Source organism: Notolabrus celidotus, chromosome 9, assembly GCF_009762535.1.
Source record: "Notolabrus celidotus isolate fNotCel1 chromosome 9, fNotCel1.pri, whole genome shotgun sequence".
Taxonomy (NCBI): domain Eukaryota; kingdom Metazoa; phylum Chordata; class Actinopteri; order Labriformes; family Labridae; genus Notolabrus; species Notolabrus celidotus.
The window spans coordinates 24,698,952-24,714,243 of NC_048280.1; the positions used below are offsets into that span (position 1 = coordinate 24,698,952).

At 41.7% G+C, this 15,292-nt stretch overlaps 1 protein-coding gene across 2 annotated transcripts in view; it reads right to left on the reverse strand.

The window, feature by feature from the left end:
• Positions 1-15,292, reverse strand: part of LOC117819442 (tetratricopeptide repeat protein 28-like) — a 209,169-nt gene that overhangs the window by 70,717 nt on the left and 123,160 nt on the right. For both annotated transcript variants that reach the window (XM_034692808.1, XM_034692809.1), the window contains 3 exons: positions 12,899-13,046; positions 6,952-7,224; positions 5,009-5,139 (listed from right to left, as the gene is read on the reverse strand). In XM_034692808.1, coding sequence (XP_034548699.1) covers positions 5,009-5,139; positions 6,952-7,224; positions 12,899-13,046 — 552 coding nt within the window. The remainder of the gene's footprint in view (positions 1-5,008; positions 5,140-6,951; positions 7,225-12,898; positions 13,047-15,292) is intronic.

Below are 15,292 nucleotides of genomic sequence, written 5' to 3' on the forward strand. Positions count from 1 at the left end.
CTAACACAGACTTATAAAACATCTGCAGCATCTTACTGCAGATGTCTAAGGATCTGAGCCTCCTTAAGAAAAAGAGGCGGCTCTGCCCTTTCTTGTAGAGTGCCTCTGTGTTAAGGGACCAGTCCATCTTGTTGTCCAGGTGTACACCTAGATATTTGTAGGTTGGCACCACCTCGATGTCAACACCTCAAATGTTAACTAGCTGATGGCAGAGCCTAGATCTTCGGATATCCACTATCATTTCCTTTGTCTTTGAGGTGTTCAGCGGGAGACAGTTTTTGTGACTCCAGTCACTGAAGGCTTTTGTCAGATCCCTGTATTCAGATTCCTGTCCATTTCGGATACACGCCACAATAGCAGTATCATCTGAGTATTTCTGGATATTATTAGAATTATAATATTGTTTCAGTTGACTTTAATTCATATACATAAGTTAATAACAGTCTCTTCACATTCTAGTGAATGCAACAGGATGTGCGAATTAGCTAACTATGAGCCGTGCTAATTACTTAGAGCAAAATATAGGGGAGTGGGTGATCTCACTGATGATAATCACAGCCTGTTGATTCCAGGAGTGAGAATTTTAATGCAGTGGCAGACATTTAGATGAAAAACATGAGGATAGTGAGGAAATCGAAGAGGAAAGTGAAGATGAGGACTGTCTGATCTGCATCAAGACTGTAAGTCAGCATTAAAAGCTTTGAGGAAGCTGTTTCTGTCTCAATTGGTGTGACTCAGGCTGGCATTAGCAACAGCTATCAAAGAGATGCTAGTTGGCCGGAGTTGTGAGTGATTGTTTTTTTTTATTAAAACATAAGTTAAATTTGATGAGAAAAAGGTAACCAAACAGTTCTAGTGATTTTTGCTCACAGCTGAAATATTTTGACAGCTGAACATATTCTGACTTTTAATTTTGTTGTCTAGTTTTTGGATGAATTTATCTTCTTTAATGGTGATGAGCAAAATATATAGTGTTTGCATTGTTTGGTTAGTGTAAGTTGAATTGAAGCTGATTTTATTGCTTGCTGTTCTGATTTGTCGAAAATACTTAAAGCGTTCTATGACATAGAAGGAAGCAATGAGGGAGCTCATATCTTCTTCAATCACAATTCACTGACACCACTACTGGATTTAAACAAAAACACAAGCGGTCAATCACTGACCAGACAACTTGTCAGCAAGCCAAAAGTTTATTTAGGTTGTCTGAACCAGGTTGGTATCCATCGCTCATTGCATCTGAGCTGCACTTGTGTCTTTTATAGGAATAATGGCCAAAACAGTAAGAGTTGGAATGAACCAAATGTTCCTCTTAAGGTAGCAATCAAACACAAACAAATAGTGCCTACATCTTACAGACTTCAGTGAGTTATACACACAAACACAAAAGAACATGCACACACAAATTGTAACAAGTTCACATTCAAACATGGTGCCATCTTTTAACTTCAATTTTTAACAGATGATCAAAACCTGCATCTCAACAGAATCAAAACCCACATCCCACGTAATATCAAAGCCACATGGTCCTCCCTGTCCCTTAACACATCAAACATCTCACTGTGTATGATTTATCTAGAATCTCAAGGAACTTCTCAGTAACTGCAATAAACTGGAATTAAAGCTCTTTAAATCCACATGCAGCTCATATTCCTTTATCACTGAGGACGAGAATCAGTGCCACATATTCAAAGTCTCTCTCTTCCACACTACTAGACTGAACACTGGAAATCCAGTCCGAAACAACATCCTGTCCCCGGCCTCTAGGAAGTGACCTCAGCTTCAGAAAGGCCAGATAAAACGTCCACATCAGAAACAAAAACAAAGGGCCAGCCGTAATGAGCGATCCACCAGGCCCCTGTGTGTTCTGAGGGAGACCAGGTGGTGTGACACACATATGACTCTGATTAGGGGGCCTTCAGAGGAACAACAGGGAAAGGAAAGGGGGGGGGGGCAAGCCGTCCCTTTTGCATACAGTATGATGCAACTGTTAGCGGTGTGTTCAAGGACTTTCAACCCATAAGTTGTCCATTTGTGTGTAAGCATGGGGGTGCAATCAGGGAAGCTTTTTTTTAAGGAGCAACACATGAGCAGCACAGGACTCAGGGCCTGAAAATGTGGGTCACTGTGGATTACAGCAGCTTTCTAGTGGTATCATGGTGGTTCTGAGGGCTCAACTTAAAGAAAACACAAGGTCAAGTAGACGAAACATAAGCAACATTTCCCCTTATTTGAAAACACATGGGGAACATTAGGAACAAAAGATGGATCATTCAGAAAATACATAATGCAGAAAGACTGAAAAAAAATGTTGACACAACACCTGTCGTTGCTAGAGTTTGTGACTCATTGAGTGTTTGAAGTGGACTATCATTAAGTATCATTGGGCTAAAGTGAAATGATTTGCAGGGAGACGACATGTGTTTCATGGAAACAGTTTCTTCTGTTGCCAGTGATACTTTTATTTTTTCCTGCAATCGGTTGTTTTGTCTGGATGCATGTGTTTTGATGGTGCAGCACAACACTTCTCAGGGCAACTGTGTTTGATACTTCACCCCAGCTTATCATGTACTTATACACACTGTGCATGCTACACTTTTACCTGATATGACATAATCACACCTTTATCATTTTTTTTTCATGCCATTATAGAGAGGCTAGAAAACAGCTAAGCACCGGGGAGAGGGAGAGAGCAGGGGATGACATGTGTTAAATGAGTTTTTCTCTCCTCTGTCTGCCTATAACTTACTTTAACTCTCCCTGTTCCATTACAGTTACTAACCATAGACCCTTATGGAGTCCCTGAGCTCCCTTGTCTCGTCAGTTCCTCTGAATCACTGCCGTAGATGGTCTTCTGCTAAAACTACTACCACTTGTCTCACCACTATCATCTCTCTCTCTCTTTATCTCCCTCTATTCCTCTTTCCAACCCAAACACTGTCAAGGCAGATGGCTAAGATTAGTCTGGTTCTACTCGAGGTTTCTGCCTGTTAAAAATAAGTTTGTCCTTGCCACTGTAACTTGCTAAATGCAGTGGATTAAGATGAGATAAGACTGAGTCCTGTCTGTAAGATGGGACTGGATCTTATCCTGTCTTGATGTTGGGTCCTTCATAATAATATAAGATAGAGTACGGTCTAGACCTGCTCTGTTTGTAAAGCATCTTGGGATAACATTTCAAGATAACTACACCTTACCATTGCACATGGTACACTTATAACCCAATTCATAATGTACTTATACCTGACTGTGTGATATTCTTCTAGAGAGCTGTTTTACTTATATTCAGAGCATGAGATACTTATGCTGAAATATATACTGTATATATATATATATATAGACTATATTTTGTGGTGTACTTATACTGGAGAGGGAAATAAACAGTACTAATTTATAATATCTGAATAACTTACTGTATGATGCACTTTTACTCTATTATACATTTAAACCTTAATGTAAGATATAGCTATATTGTACTGTATGATATGCTTATACCATGTTGTATTTTATATACATACTGTGCTGTATTTAATATATATATACCATACAGTATTATAAACTTTTATCACATCATATCTTATACTTACTGTGTTCTGTATCACAGGCTTACACTATATTGTATTATTTACTAATACTGTCCATCCATCCATCACCTTGACCGCTTACCCCGTAACTAACACTGTATGTAATGATAGTCACATTATGATGTATTCTATTTATACTTTAATGTTGATGTCATTTTTATTTGAAATAAGACAAACTTATACTTTAATGTCTGCTGTGCCTACACGGTCTTGTTTGATATTCTTATACAAAATGTGTGTATGATACTCAAACTGTACCTTGAGGATTTTAAACATTGCTTTGAGAGAACTCTAGTCTGTACATTGTAAGTGGGCATGAAAATTCATGTGCCTGCACTAACAAGTTAAAACACCTAATCAGACATTCTGCCAGCCAATTACTGCTCCAGCCCAGCGCATGCGGAACAGTGGAGCCCTTAGAGCAGACACTAAGGACCTTGCATGTGTCCTCTGTGTCTCTCATCCATCTCTCTCTCTTTCTAACCTCGCTGCACGACAGAGGTTTTTGGCACTGGTGTGGTTTGTGGGCTCATAATCATACTTCTGCTCTGCACCAGCCTTAAACTGAGGAGTGGGAGATGTCAAAAGGACCTCTGGCCTCATTTGTCACCCGTTAGCTTCATCCTGGTGCATTGTGCTGCGTTTGACTGGACTGTTTAAACGTCTCCTGATATCAGGGAACACAAATAAGCAGGAGTGCTGGCCTGGTGGGGAGGATAAGGAATGAAGGGGAAACGGAGGCCATTCTTCTCCTTGTGTGACAGGGATTGTGTTGGAACAAGCACCTGTCACCTCCCAACAATGACCACTGAGGGTTAAGGCAGAAGGAGACTGACTTATAGGAGACAGAGTGAGGCCAGAATAAGGACACCAAAGAGGCAGGAAACGTGGATCGGTCCATCAAACTAATTTCTCCTCCTCTTTTTATGATCTGTCCCCTCCCTCCCACTTGTCTTTACTCTCTCCCTGCCCCATATTCAAACACCTCTTTCTCTGTAAATAACATTCTTAAACAGGTGTATGCAATAAAGCCCAAGACTTACTGCGACGTGGACTGGATAAACATCTGCATAATATCTACATTCAATGTTTTGCATTAATAACAAGGTGAACCAGCTGCTAAGGTGATCCTATCCGCCTTCAACTGCCTCTCTCACTCCTCCCCCATCACCTTCATCTGTTCCGTTTTCCACACCAACTTGTCACCCATGTTTTTAAATAGACAAAGAGCAGCAGCATCTCTGTGTCCTTCAGACTCCTCCTTCAGATACCCTCCAAACAGCCAGACTAGAGGAACGCTGGGCACAGCAAAATCGTACACCTTCAACATGATAAAGATGCAGAAAAAAACAACAACTTTCTAACCTCAAATCATTGTCCTATTGTAGTCATCCTACTCTATCCAGTTCTTAGAATGTGCCTCTTACCTCTCTGTCCTTTAGTTTCATCGCCAGAACCAGCTGGTTGCGGTGGTTGGTCAGCGCCTCACGGTAGTTTCCCTTGGAGAAGAATGCCGAGCCCAGATTTCCATGAGCACGGCATTCCCCTGTTTGGTCACCTGGAAGGGGGGAAAACCAGAAGCGATGAGAAGAGAACCCAACAAAGCATATTTATGATACAGCCTATGTGATTACAAAGCAACCAGTGTTTATTTCACATCATGCCACGGCCACTGTCGAACAGCGGTGTGATGAACCACATCTATGCCGCTGACATGCCGCTGCAGCCTTAAAAGGGAAAGTGGCCATATAAGTTCTCCACAGTAGAGCGGCTTCCCTGACAGCTGGTTCTGTTGATCTCGGTGCTCCAGAGGGTGAGAGGGGAAAGCCTTATTATTTCTGCCTGACAGAGAGGCCCCACAGACAGGGCCAAAGTAAAGCATGAGTCTCTGTGCTGCACCTGAGAACCACAGCTCCTTATCTCCAGCTGCTCTGCCCAGTCATGTGTCAAACTGTGTGGGGGGGGAGAAGGCTGGAGCCAGTCTGTGCTACTCCCTGTTTTCACTTTCTTTTTTTTTAATCCCTATCTTAAAATCTTAAGGTTTTTTCTCCCCCTTACTGTCTTTCTCTCAAATCTTCTGTCTTCCTCCTATATTAACACCCACGCAGCGTATCCATGATCACAGTAAGTAATATCTATTTTTGAGCACAGAAATGGGTCACTCTTTTCATTTTTTTTTTCATATTGAAATTATCCCAGATATTTGGTGCAACATGCCAGAATGGGGGAAAGGCTATATAAAGCACGCTGACATGCTCACACTGATAAGGTTATCAAGCTGTTGATTTATGTGTAAAGTTCAAGATGTTCACAATCTGACTATTGAAAATAAGTACACTAATGATGGCTTATTCGCTCTAAAAATAAAGAGCTGGGGCTGATGGGAATGCTCTTTAATATTCGGACAAAATACAGATTTAACAACAAGGAACTGTGAAGTGAGAGTGAGGATGACCATGGATCAGATAAGATTTGAACTTGGTCTGTACTCTTTGAGGACAAAGCTGCTGTACATGGGACACACAATCCCACAACTGAGCCAAACCAGCACCACACCTGTTTAAAATGTTACTGGTAATCCATTCTGTAGTTCAGATAGTTCAGCCATTTACAAAAATACATTTCTGTCACCAGAAACATAAATATGTGCAAATGCAAGGATTACTGGCAAAATTAACTCCTAATAATTTCTTCTTCTGTGGTCCCCCACATAATGTATCAGTAAAAGTGCCAAAACACTGTCTGCTTTTATTTGGTTTACATCATTATTAAGTCACTTTATTGCAAAATTTGGACCGCACAACGGAAAAAATAAGACTTTGTAAGTTAGGGATCTGCGTATTTCACTCTCAGACATAAAAAATAAAATGACCACTGTGCTGAAAGCCTCCAAGAATTTTCTAAAATGTGTTTTGATAAATGTGTTGAGGTTCAGCTCCGGCTCTGTGCTGTTCAATTGCAGCGGAAGAGCTCAGTTTGAAACATATGTGTAATTTTTATAACCAATAGTTGCTGGTTATAAAATGAATGCACTGTGAGGTCTGTGTTCTTTACCCTCATTGTTCTTACACTAAGGTTCAACACTGGACGTCTTTGACTGTTTGCCAATCATAAGGAGGAACCCTATTGATGAAGGACTGCCAGACTATCCGTCCCAGTCAAAAAATACAGAAGGATTAAGTACTTCTCGTTCAGGAATCAGGGCGCTGGTTTAGCTCATTTGGTAGTGTGGGCGCCCCACTTAGAGAGGCTTTAGTCCTCATCTCACTAGTCATAGGAGCAGTTCCCCATTAAGTGGACTGATGTACAAAAATAACCATTAGTTTCAGTCTTCCATATTCTTCCTTCTTGCCCAGTTAAACCCACTTACCTAAGGTCTTGGCCACCTCCAGGTCCTGTTGCATGTAGCCGGTGCTCTTCTCGGTGTTGCCCAGGGACCAGTGGGCGCTGCTGAGGGCCGAGAAGACGGAGCCGCGTAGCTTGAGGCTGCACGTGCCGATCTTTAGAGCGGCCTCCAGCACAACAACAGAGGCTGTGTGGTGGCTCGCTGTCAGCAGCTCCTGGCCAATCACAGACACCACCACAAAGGGACTTTTGTCCAGCTTCATCTTTTGCAGCTGCTGATAGGTGGGCTCGAGAGACTCTGTGCAGGAAGGACATGAGTAAGACAGAGATTAGAAACAGACTCAAACATGCTCAAACATAACCTTGTGCTGACGTGGTGATGGACAGTATTATCTGATGTTGATTGCAGTTAGTGTGATACATTTTGACCGGCCCTGACCAGAGTGACTGCTGTCTGGGTTCAGATTCTCCATTAGCAGTGGGGTTTGTCTGCCTGGGTGAGCATAGCCTGTATCATGACTGAGTATTGACTATTTGAAATAAAGTTGACAAGTGAACCATTTATTTAATCCCTAACTGCCTGGAATGAACTAAAATGAAACAAATTAGGACCACTGTGGGCATCTGTATTTACAAACCACAAGCAAACTGATATTTGTGGCTTCTCTTTGTGTCAGCTGGTTTGCCTGTTCAAGAGAATATAGATGGATGAGCAGATTTTGAGATAGAGTTTAGAGAGTGACAAGGAAAAGTAATGCAGCTGATGCACAATGGTAGCAACAGCAGATGAATGCAGAGCAAAGGAGACACACAAGGTGACCTTTGAAGAGGCTGAAAACGCACACAATGACATAAATCAATGGCGGGCCGCTCGGGATTTGGGATCCACATCCCCTCCAGATTACAAAGCCCTCTGGCAGACACCAACATCGAACAACAGGAAGGGGGGCAAGGGAGGCACGCCCAAGAACGTGTGTATGTGAGTCTGTGTTATCCATGTATTTGTGTGTTTTCTTTTTAGTGTATACCGCATGCATGTGCAGAAGTGTATCTTGGGAATTCTTTATTCTCAGGGTATCTGCAAATATTTTGAGCAGAGATTCTACTAGTTAGGTCAAAGTGCTTTGCAGATGACTGCATGGTGATACTGCGCTTCACATGGCTGCTAGTGTAGTGTGAACTTTCCAAGTAAAACACAGCTCCCATAAACTGCCTCTTGCATTTCTTTAGACAAATATTTAGGCACAACAAGTACACAGTCGCAATATCTGAACAAACTCAATAGTTCATGAAAACACACACGGCAGCTAAATCACTTAGACACACACGCACAATATGAGATGCTTCCCCATAAAGGCACTCAAAAGCATAACTGATGATGCTCTTTCAAGAGCATAGCTTCTGTTCCAGCACTTGGCAGAATGTCGTGCTTACAGAGACGCTGCGTGCATATAATATCCATTCATAGCTTGTAATTGCCTTCAGAGTGACACCGAGAGCTGAGTCATAAATCAAACAAAGAGAGGATCGTTTTTTAAAAAGGTGTCATGGCTGCCGCATTCATAAACAGAGAGTTATGACAACATCAGAGTGGGTTGTTTCACACTCACACACACACACACACACACACACACACACACACACACACACACACACACACACACACACACACACACACACACACACAGTGAAATGCTTAAGTGTTTACTGAGCCTTGCATTCAGATATGAAGCAGCAATAACAACCTCTACCTCACTGAGATGTACCCAGCTCACAAAGAGTCATAACAAGTATTAATTTCCTCCACATCTTGTTTATTTTTAAAAACACGATTGGACCACACCTTCATAACATGAGAGTATATTTATGAGTGGAATTATACACAGCAATAAACCAGGGTGTTATTCTGCATTCAATTACATGTGATGTAGATTATATACTGTAATTATATGAAACTCTGTAGAATATTACATATGTTCAACACAGCATTATTACATAACATAAGCTTAAACATCCCACACAATTAAAAATATTAAAACTTATAAACCAGCATGATTTCATATCTTTACATGCACTTGATTAAAAAGTGTAACTTTTTTTCAATCACTTTCAATAAAAAAAATGGGCGTAGAAAGAGGCTGTTGATATTCTGTATATTTTGCTTTCAAGTAAATCCTTTGAAAAGTAAAATCTGAGCTGTCAGCTTTAACGTTTTAATCACCATGTGATTAAGAATAACATTAGTGTTGTTTTTTAATCTTTTAATGATTTTGTCCCTTATGGCACACCGTGTCATGCTACCGCAGTGTCTTCTTGCTTCCTGCTGCCGCCATGACTGAAAATAATGACACTACTGCGCTTATGAATTAAATATTTCACCTAATAAATGTTTCCCAGACGACTCAGTTGACAAGTCAAAAGTAATTTACATTTTGTATCAAACTGAATTAGAACTTCACCAAAGTACTTCAAGTTTGAGCTACCACCTACAAGTTCAGCATAGAGTTAATCATACTGATGTCAGCAGGCAACCACATCACCAAAGCCAGCAGAGCTCTATTCTGGAGTGAGTGAAACACCACAGTCCTGTGGATGAAACTAATTCAAAGAAGTTAACGACAGCACTTGGTAAACGGGTGGCAACTGACTGCAGGCCAGTCAACACTGTGGAAGTGCTTATTCGGTGTTTGACAGAATAAGCACTTTGAAGCTGTCTCCTGCCTCTAAGTCATGGTTTCAGACCACAGTGTTGTAGCTGTGCAGCAGTGGGTCCACTGGTAAGAATTGCTTTACATTGTTAATATGGACTTAAAACTGATTTGAAGCCACCAACTCACATTGTAACATGCCGAGGCTTACGTTTTGTTTAGTTTGTTTGTTTGTTCTTTGCCTTTTTTTCTTTTTTCTCTCTCGTATTGTATGACTCTATGACTCTTATATTTGTGCTGTAAATTTCACCACCTCAATTACTGTCAGCATTATAGCATCTTTCTTTTATTCTTATTTATTTCCATTAGGTCATTAATGTTTGTCTTGTTTTTTTGTTTTATCTATGCCTAAAAATCAATAAAAAGAAAGTGAAAAAAACTGATTTGAAATGCAAACCAATGTAATTTTAAACTTACAGCTGACTCTTGTTTTGCCACCTCGAATATTTCAAGATGTAAATATTTGGGACATAAATATATCTTTTTTTTTTCTTTTTTTTTAATACTGTAATACTTCTGGGATCTTAACATAAGCATAAACACATACTATACAATGTGATAATGTGATACTCATTTGAACTCTGTCAGAATAGTACCTCCCTAACTCGTCCTCTACAGGGAAATCAGACATCAGACACAGTTGTCGCTCTGGTGGTCCTTGAGTTTAAGAATCAAAAGACTGTTGCTCAAAGGCTCCTCAGCATGACAGATGACGATGAACAAGACTCCAAATCCTCCAGTTAAAGGACAAGCTTTTTAATGGCGAATGATCCAGCCTGGGTCAATAACTGCCACACTGTGAATCCATCTCCTCAATGGTTCATCTAGAGGGAACTTTGAGTGAAAACCCCCTTATGAGTTAGCATGTGTGGAAAACAATCCAATAATTAACGGCTAATAGACCCTTCACACTCTCTCTGGACCCAATCAGCTGAATAAGAGACAGAACTGGAGCGGGGTGAATAGAGAGAATATTACCCATGTGAGTACATACATCGTAAAAGGCAGCCTCACATAGATAAAGCTGTGAGAGCATGATTTCCCACAGCTCATCCAATGCCACAGATGTTCAATCATTATTTTGTAGAAAAAGTTGCTGCCGCAATAATCAGAAGTGGCAGACGGGGAGAGGCAGATACAGTTAGAAAAAGGAGGTAAAACTGCACAGATTTCTGCTTGTGGTAGCGCCTTTTGTTGTAAATACTGTACGTGTCACATAAGAGCACAGCAGCTGCTTGACTCTGGCATGATGTGAAAAAACCTTGATCTGTGAAAGGCGGAGTGGGAGTTTGTGTCAGGAGAGAGTGCTGCATTGTAAATGACACACTCAGAACTGGAGCATTGCATACATATAATATTAAATTAACAGCGGAAACGGCGCAAGCTTTGATGAATTCATGACACAATGGATCCTTGAAGACGTATGCCTTGATATTGTTCTCCGAGGCTCATTATTTGTCTTCCTCTGTCATAATTTATGTATTTGCTTATTTTGGTATGGATGTCATCAGATGGATTTCTTTGCTCAGGGGCAAAAATATAATCATAAAGGTGCTTTGGGAGATCTGTGAACATCAGAGTGTGTCGAGATGTCTGCTGTAAGATAAATGACTTAGATAAGTGAACGCCACAATCACAGTGAGATACGTTCAGCTCTTTCTTGGCAACATCGCAGCAGCTGGGAATAATGCTGTGTGTACAGAACTGCTATAAGAGATTTAAGTTTAATTACGACAGGATTACATTTTTTATGTGTAATTATTGTGTTCTTACAAAACAAAACAAGCAAGGTGGAAACCCAACAGGAAACAATGACTATTTATACAATATGTTCTTAGTGGTGTGACGACATATTAGTGGCTCTAAGTGTTTGTTTGTTTTTTAAACCTTTCGCAGACGTGAGTTGAATCTATATTGTCAGGTGAGGTAATCAACAAGCTGAATCCTGGGATGAGCATGCTATAAGGCAGATAAACACGCCTGGCATCAACGTGGAGCTCTTCCTCCTTGAAGGAAAGAAAGCACTTCCCTACCTTTCTCTTATCAGGGGACTTAGGCTGAGTAACACTGATTATCCTCCCTGTTTGCCGGCGCAACATTGATTATTGTCCCCCTGTGCCAGCAGCCCCTCTGAGAGGATCATTGCCCCTAATCCTTTGACCTAGCTACCTCTCCTCAACACACCTCGGATTAGGTTCGTCACTGGTTGCCTGGCACTGTGGGAAATAAGGTAAACAATTAAGGGATTAAATGTCTTGGGCTAACTGTTGGTTCTTCCCTACTGAGAGGAACCATTCTGGTCCACGATGCTCAGGTCTGGGCTCACTCCCAAAACCTCTTAGTTTTGTCTCCATCGACAGGCTTATATGCTCAATTTTACTCAGATGGGCTCTCCATTCTTTAGTCTTTCTGCAATACTTTTTTTTCCTCTTGCGTTTGCACACAAATATTCAGAGGAGCGCAGTATTCAATCAAAGAAGGACTGAGTCCTCGCCCAACAAAGCCCCTCTGAGCAGCTGATCTCATTGTACAGTTCAGTGAATTTTGGATTATAAAACAAGGCCACATTTTTTTCAGAGGCTCAGGTTTTAGCTCCTTTTTGAAAGAGATGATGACAAAGCAACACTGCAGGATGACTAAGTCTGTGTTGGCAGGTCGCTGCCATTTAGATCTGAAGAATATTAAATCCTCTGCAGTGGTCATGTGAAGGAAAACTGCTGCCAGGTTTGTTTTGAGGCTCATTAGGCCAGCTCTCACTGATTACTCATGGGCAATCGGGTCACTGCAGTTGGCTGACACAAGTGATTATAATGCAAAACAGGCCAGAACACATTTTAGCAACAATCTTGGCTTGAATGCACAACTTATAAATCCACTCAGCTTTGGAGAAAGGGCTTATACAGGGGCAGACGCAAACAATGGCATAAGTGTTGGATGCTCATTAAGATAACAGAGTATCTGTGTGAGCGATCAGGCTGGCTAACAAAAAGATATGCTGAAGCTGTGGGCGTCAGGCCTCAGAGTCCGGAGGTAAGTATTTGACACCAACAGTCAGTAGAAAAGATAGAAAGGACAGATGGAGAGATGGCCTGTCTGCTGAATGGGTAAAAAACGTGACAGGTAAAGTCACCTGAACATGCTTACTGACTGATTATCTCAGAGACAGGCGTCCAAACAGTAACGGGACTCAAATGTGGAGATGGTGATGGAGAAAGATGAGGAATCTGTCACAACACACATACAGTATTAAGACACTTTTCTTACCTCGTAACGGCGACTTCATGGCGGCTTCTATCATGCCGACCAGTAGCTGCAGGCTCTTGGGGTCCTGGGCCAGCCCGGAGGCGAAGGCGGCCAGTGCGTCGGCATGGCGACCAAGGTACTGAAGGGCAACACCCTGTCGGAAGTATGCCTGCCGAAGGGAGAGAGGTGAGAGACAGAGTCATCAGTGCGCCTGTCGGTTGCCACAGCGTAAGGCTTTATACAAACACTTTAGCAGACACACTCATTTCACGCCATTTGCATTTGTTCCACATGAGCAGTTTTCTGAACATGCCACCTCTTTCTATTGCATTCCCATAATAGAGTGATCACTGGGGTTTTTGTACTTGTTAATTGGATTATAAGTTTTACATAAATGCACATGTAACACTCGGGCTGGCTGCCTTCTCAGGAGCAACTATTGTTTTTCTACTCAATAGTTTTTTCTTCTGTTTGCTGTGGGAGCAAGCTACACACAAGTCGAGGGCTGGGATTTCTTTTTGGCTGTGTTGGAAAATAAGCAAGAAAAAAAGACAAGAGAGAGAGAGAGAGAGAGAGAGAGAGAGCTACTTACTCAAGTCAGTCTGTAGCTGAAAGAAAGAAAACCCATAAATACTTCAGATTGTGCACTCCCTTTGTCGGAGCGCAGTCATAAAACAATAACACAACTGGCCGCAGTCTGTTTTTGCCATATTTTGTACATCAGATGTGTAGTTGTGTCGTGTTTTGGATACGTGACTGGCTCTTCAAGCAGAAAAAAATTAACTGCATTTGTCATCCCAGTCACATTGTTCCTTGGAGACATAAACTGCATGCTGCTGACATACTGTTTCTTTCTGCAAGAGACTAAAATATTTTGGAACATTCCTCAAATTGAAAACTAAAACAGACGCGGGGATACAAAGCCCCATCAATACGTTTTTTTTTTTCTTCCCTCGTTCAGCATGTCTGTTTGAAAAGGCATGTTTTATCCAAGCAAGTTTGTGAGTCAGTATGTTTGTGACTTATCAGACAATAATCCAAGGGAGTTGTTAAAACGTGATTCTGGGCCAGACTAAAAGCAGCAGTAAAGAGACATGGAAGTTGATCCAGCTCATTATTCACCATCCAAACCACTAAATCCCCCCCAAGAGAAGACGAACTGTCTCTCAGAGTAGTTATATCTGGGCTTGTGTGTCAGAGACACACAATTACAGCAGCAAAGCAGAGGGAAAATGATGGATAAGCGTTATGTCTGACCAGAACTACTTCTTCTTTGGTGTTCTTGTGTGTTTGTGTATGTGTGTGGGGCAGCAGCAGTCCAATCCTGGCACTGAGAGGGCAGTCACTCCACTCACAGCTTCCAAATGTGACACGAGGGCTAATTTGCCATTAGCATCTAAGAGGCCTTTTCATTAGTCTTCCCAAGCTCCTCTGTTAGCTTGGCGAGGAAGTGAAAAAGGCGGGGAGGATTAGGGAGAATGAGACATGACATCGAATTTATAGAGACCAGTAATTAATTTTGCCATCGTCCGAGCCCCCCACTGACTACCAATCTCCCCCCAAGACCTGCTGCTCCCCCCCTCCGCCCCTCCACGTCTCTGCCTCCCTGCGCTTGCATCACAACTCCATTGAAAATGACGAGGACAGAGATTAGATTCAAAGCATTAACCTTTGTTCTAACACTGTTATTATATGAGAGGAGTGCAGGCCAGGGTATCCGCTCAATATTAATTGCATCTTGTGGCGGTGGAGTTTGGGCAGGAGGCTTTGGCGAGAGTGGAGAGGCCCATGTACGTTATGCCAGGGGGAACAAAAGACATTTAAAAGCACTTCTCCCTTTGATTAGATTTAGCCTACAATATGACTGCTCGCCCAGAGATCTATCCTTCATTTTTTTAAGCGGCGGCCCCAGACTGAGGAAAGAGGACAAGAGCAAAGATTGATAAAATAAGGCTCCCCTCAAAAAAAAAATGCCATCGCCTTTAATCCTTTCATTTCACCCTCTTCTGTCCTACATTGAAAAATAGACTGTGCGGGGAGTGCATTAAAATATTGCAAACACAAGCAGGAGAATAAATGCGTAAATGAAAGAGCCACGGCAAAAATGACAGAATCAATGAGCCGTGCAGCTTTATAGGATTTTTTTTTCTTGCATTAATCTCCTGCTGCTTTCAAAACACATCATGTAGCTGCACAAAGACAGACACGAAAGATATAACCTCAGCCTTTGCATAATCCAACAAGTCAATTCAACCAGTGGTGCTCATAAAACAGAAGGTCCATTTGAATTTACATGACAGTAGGTGAATACTCGCACAGAGCGGCCCTGAATATTTCAGAAGAGGACTCAGTGGTAGAAATGACACCGACTGCTTGATTAAGTTGCTGCTATGAGTCATTATGGCAAAGGGGAGA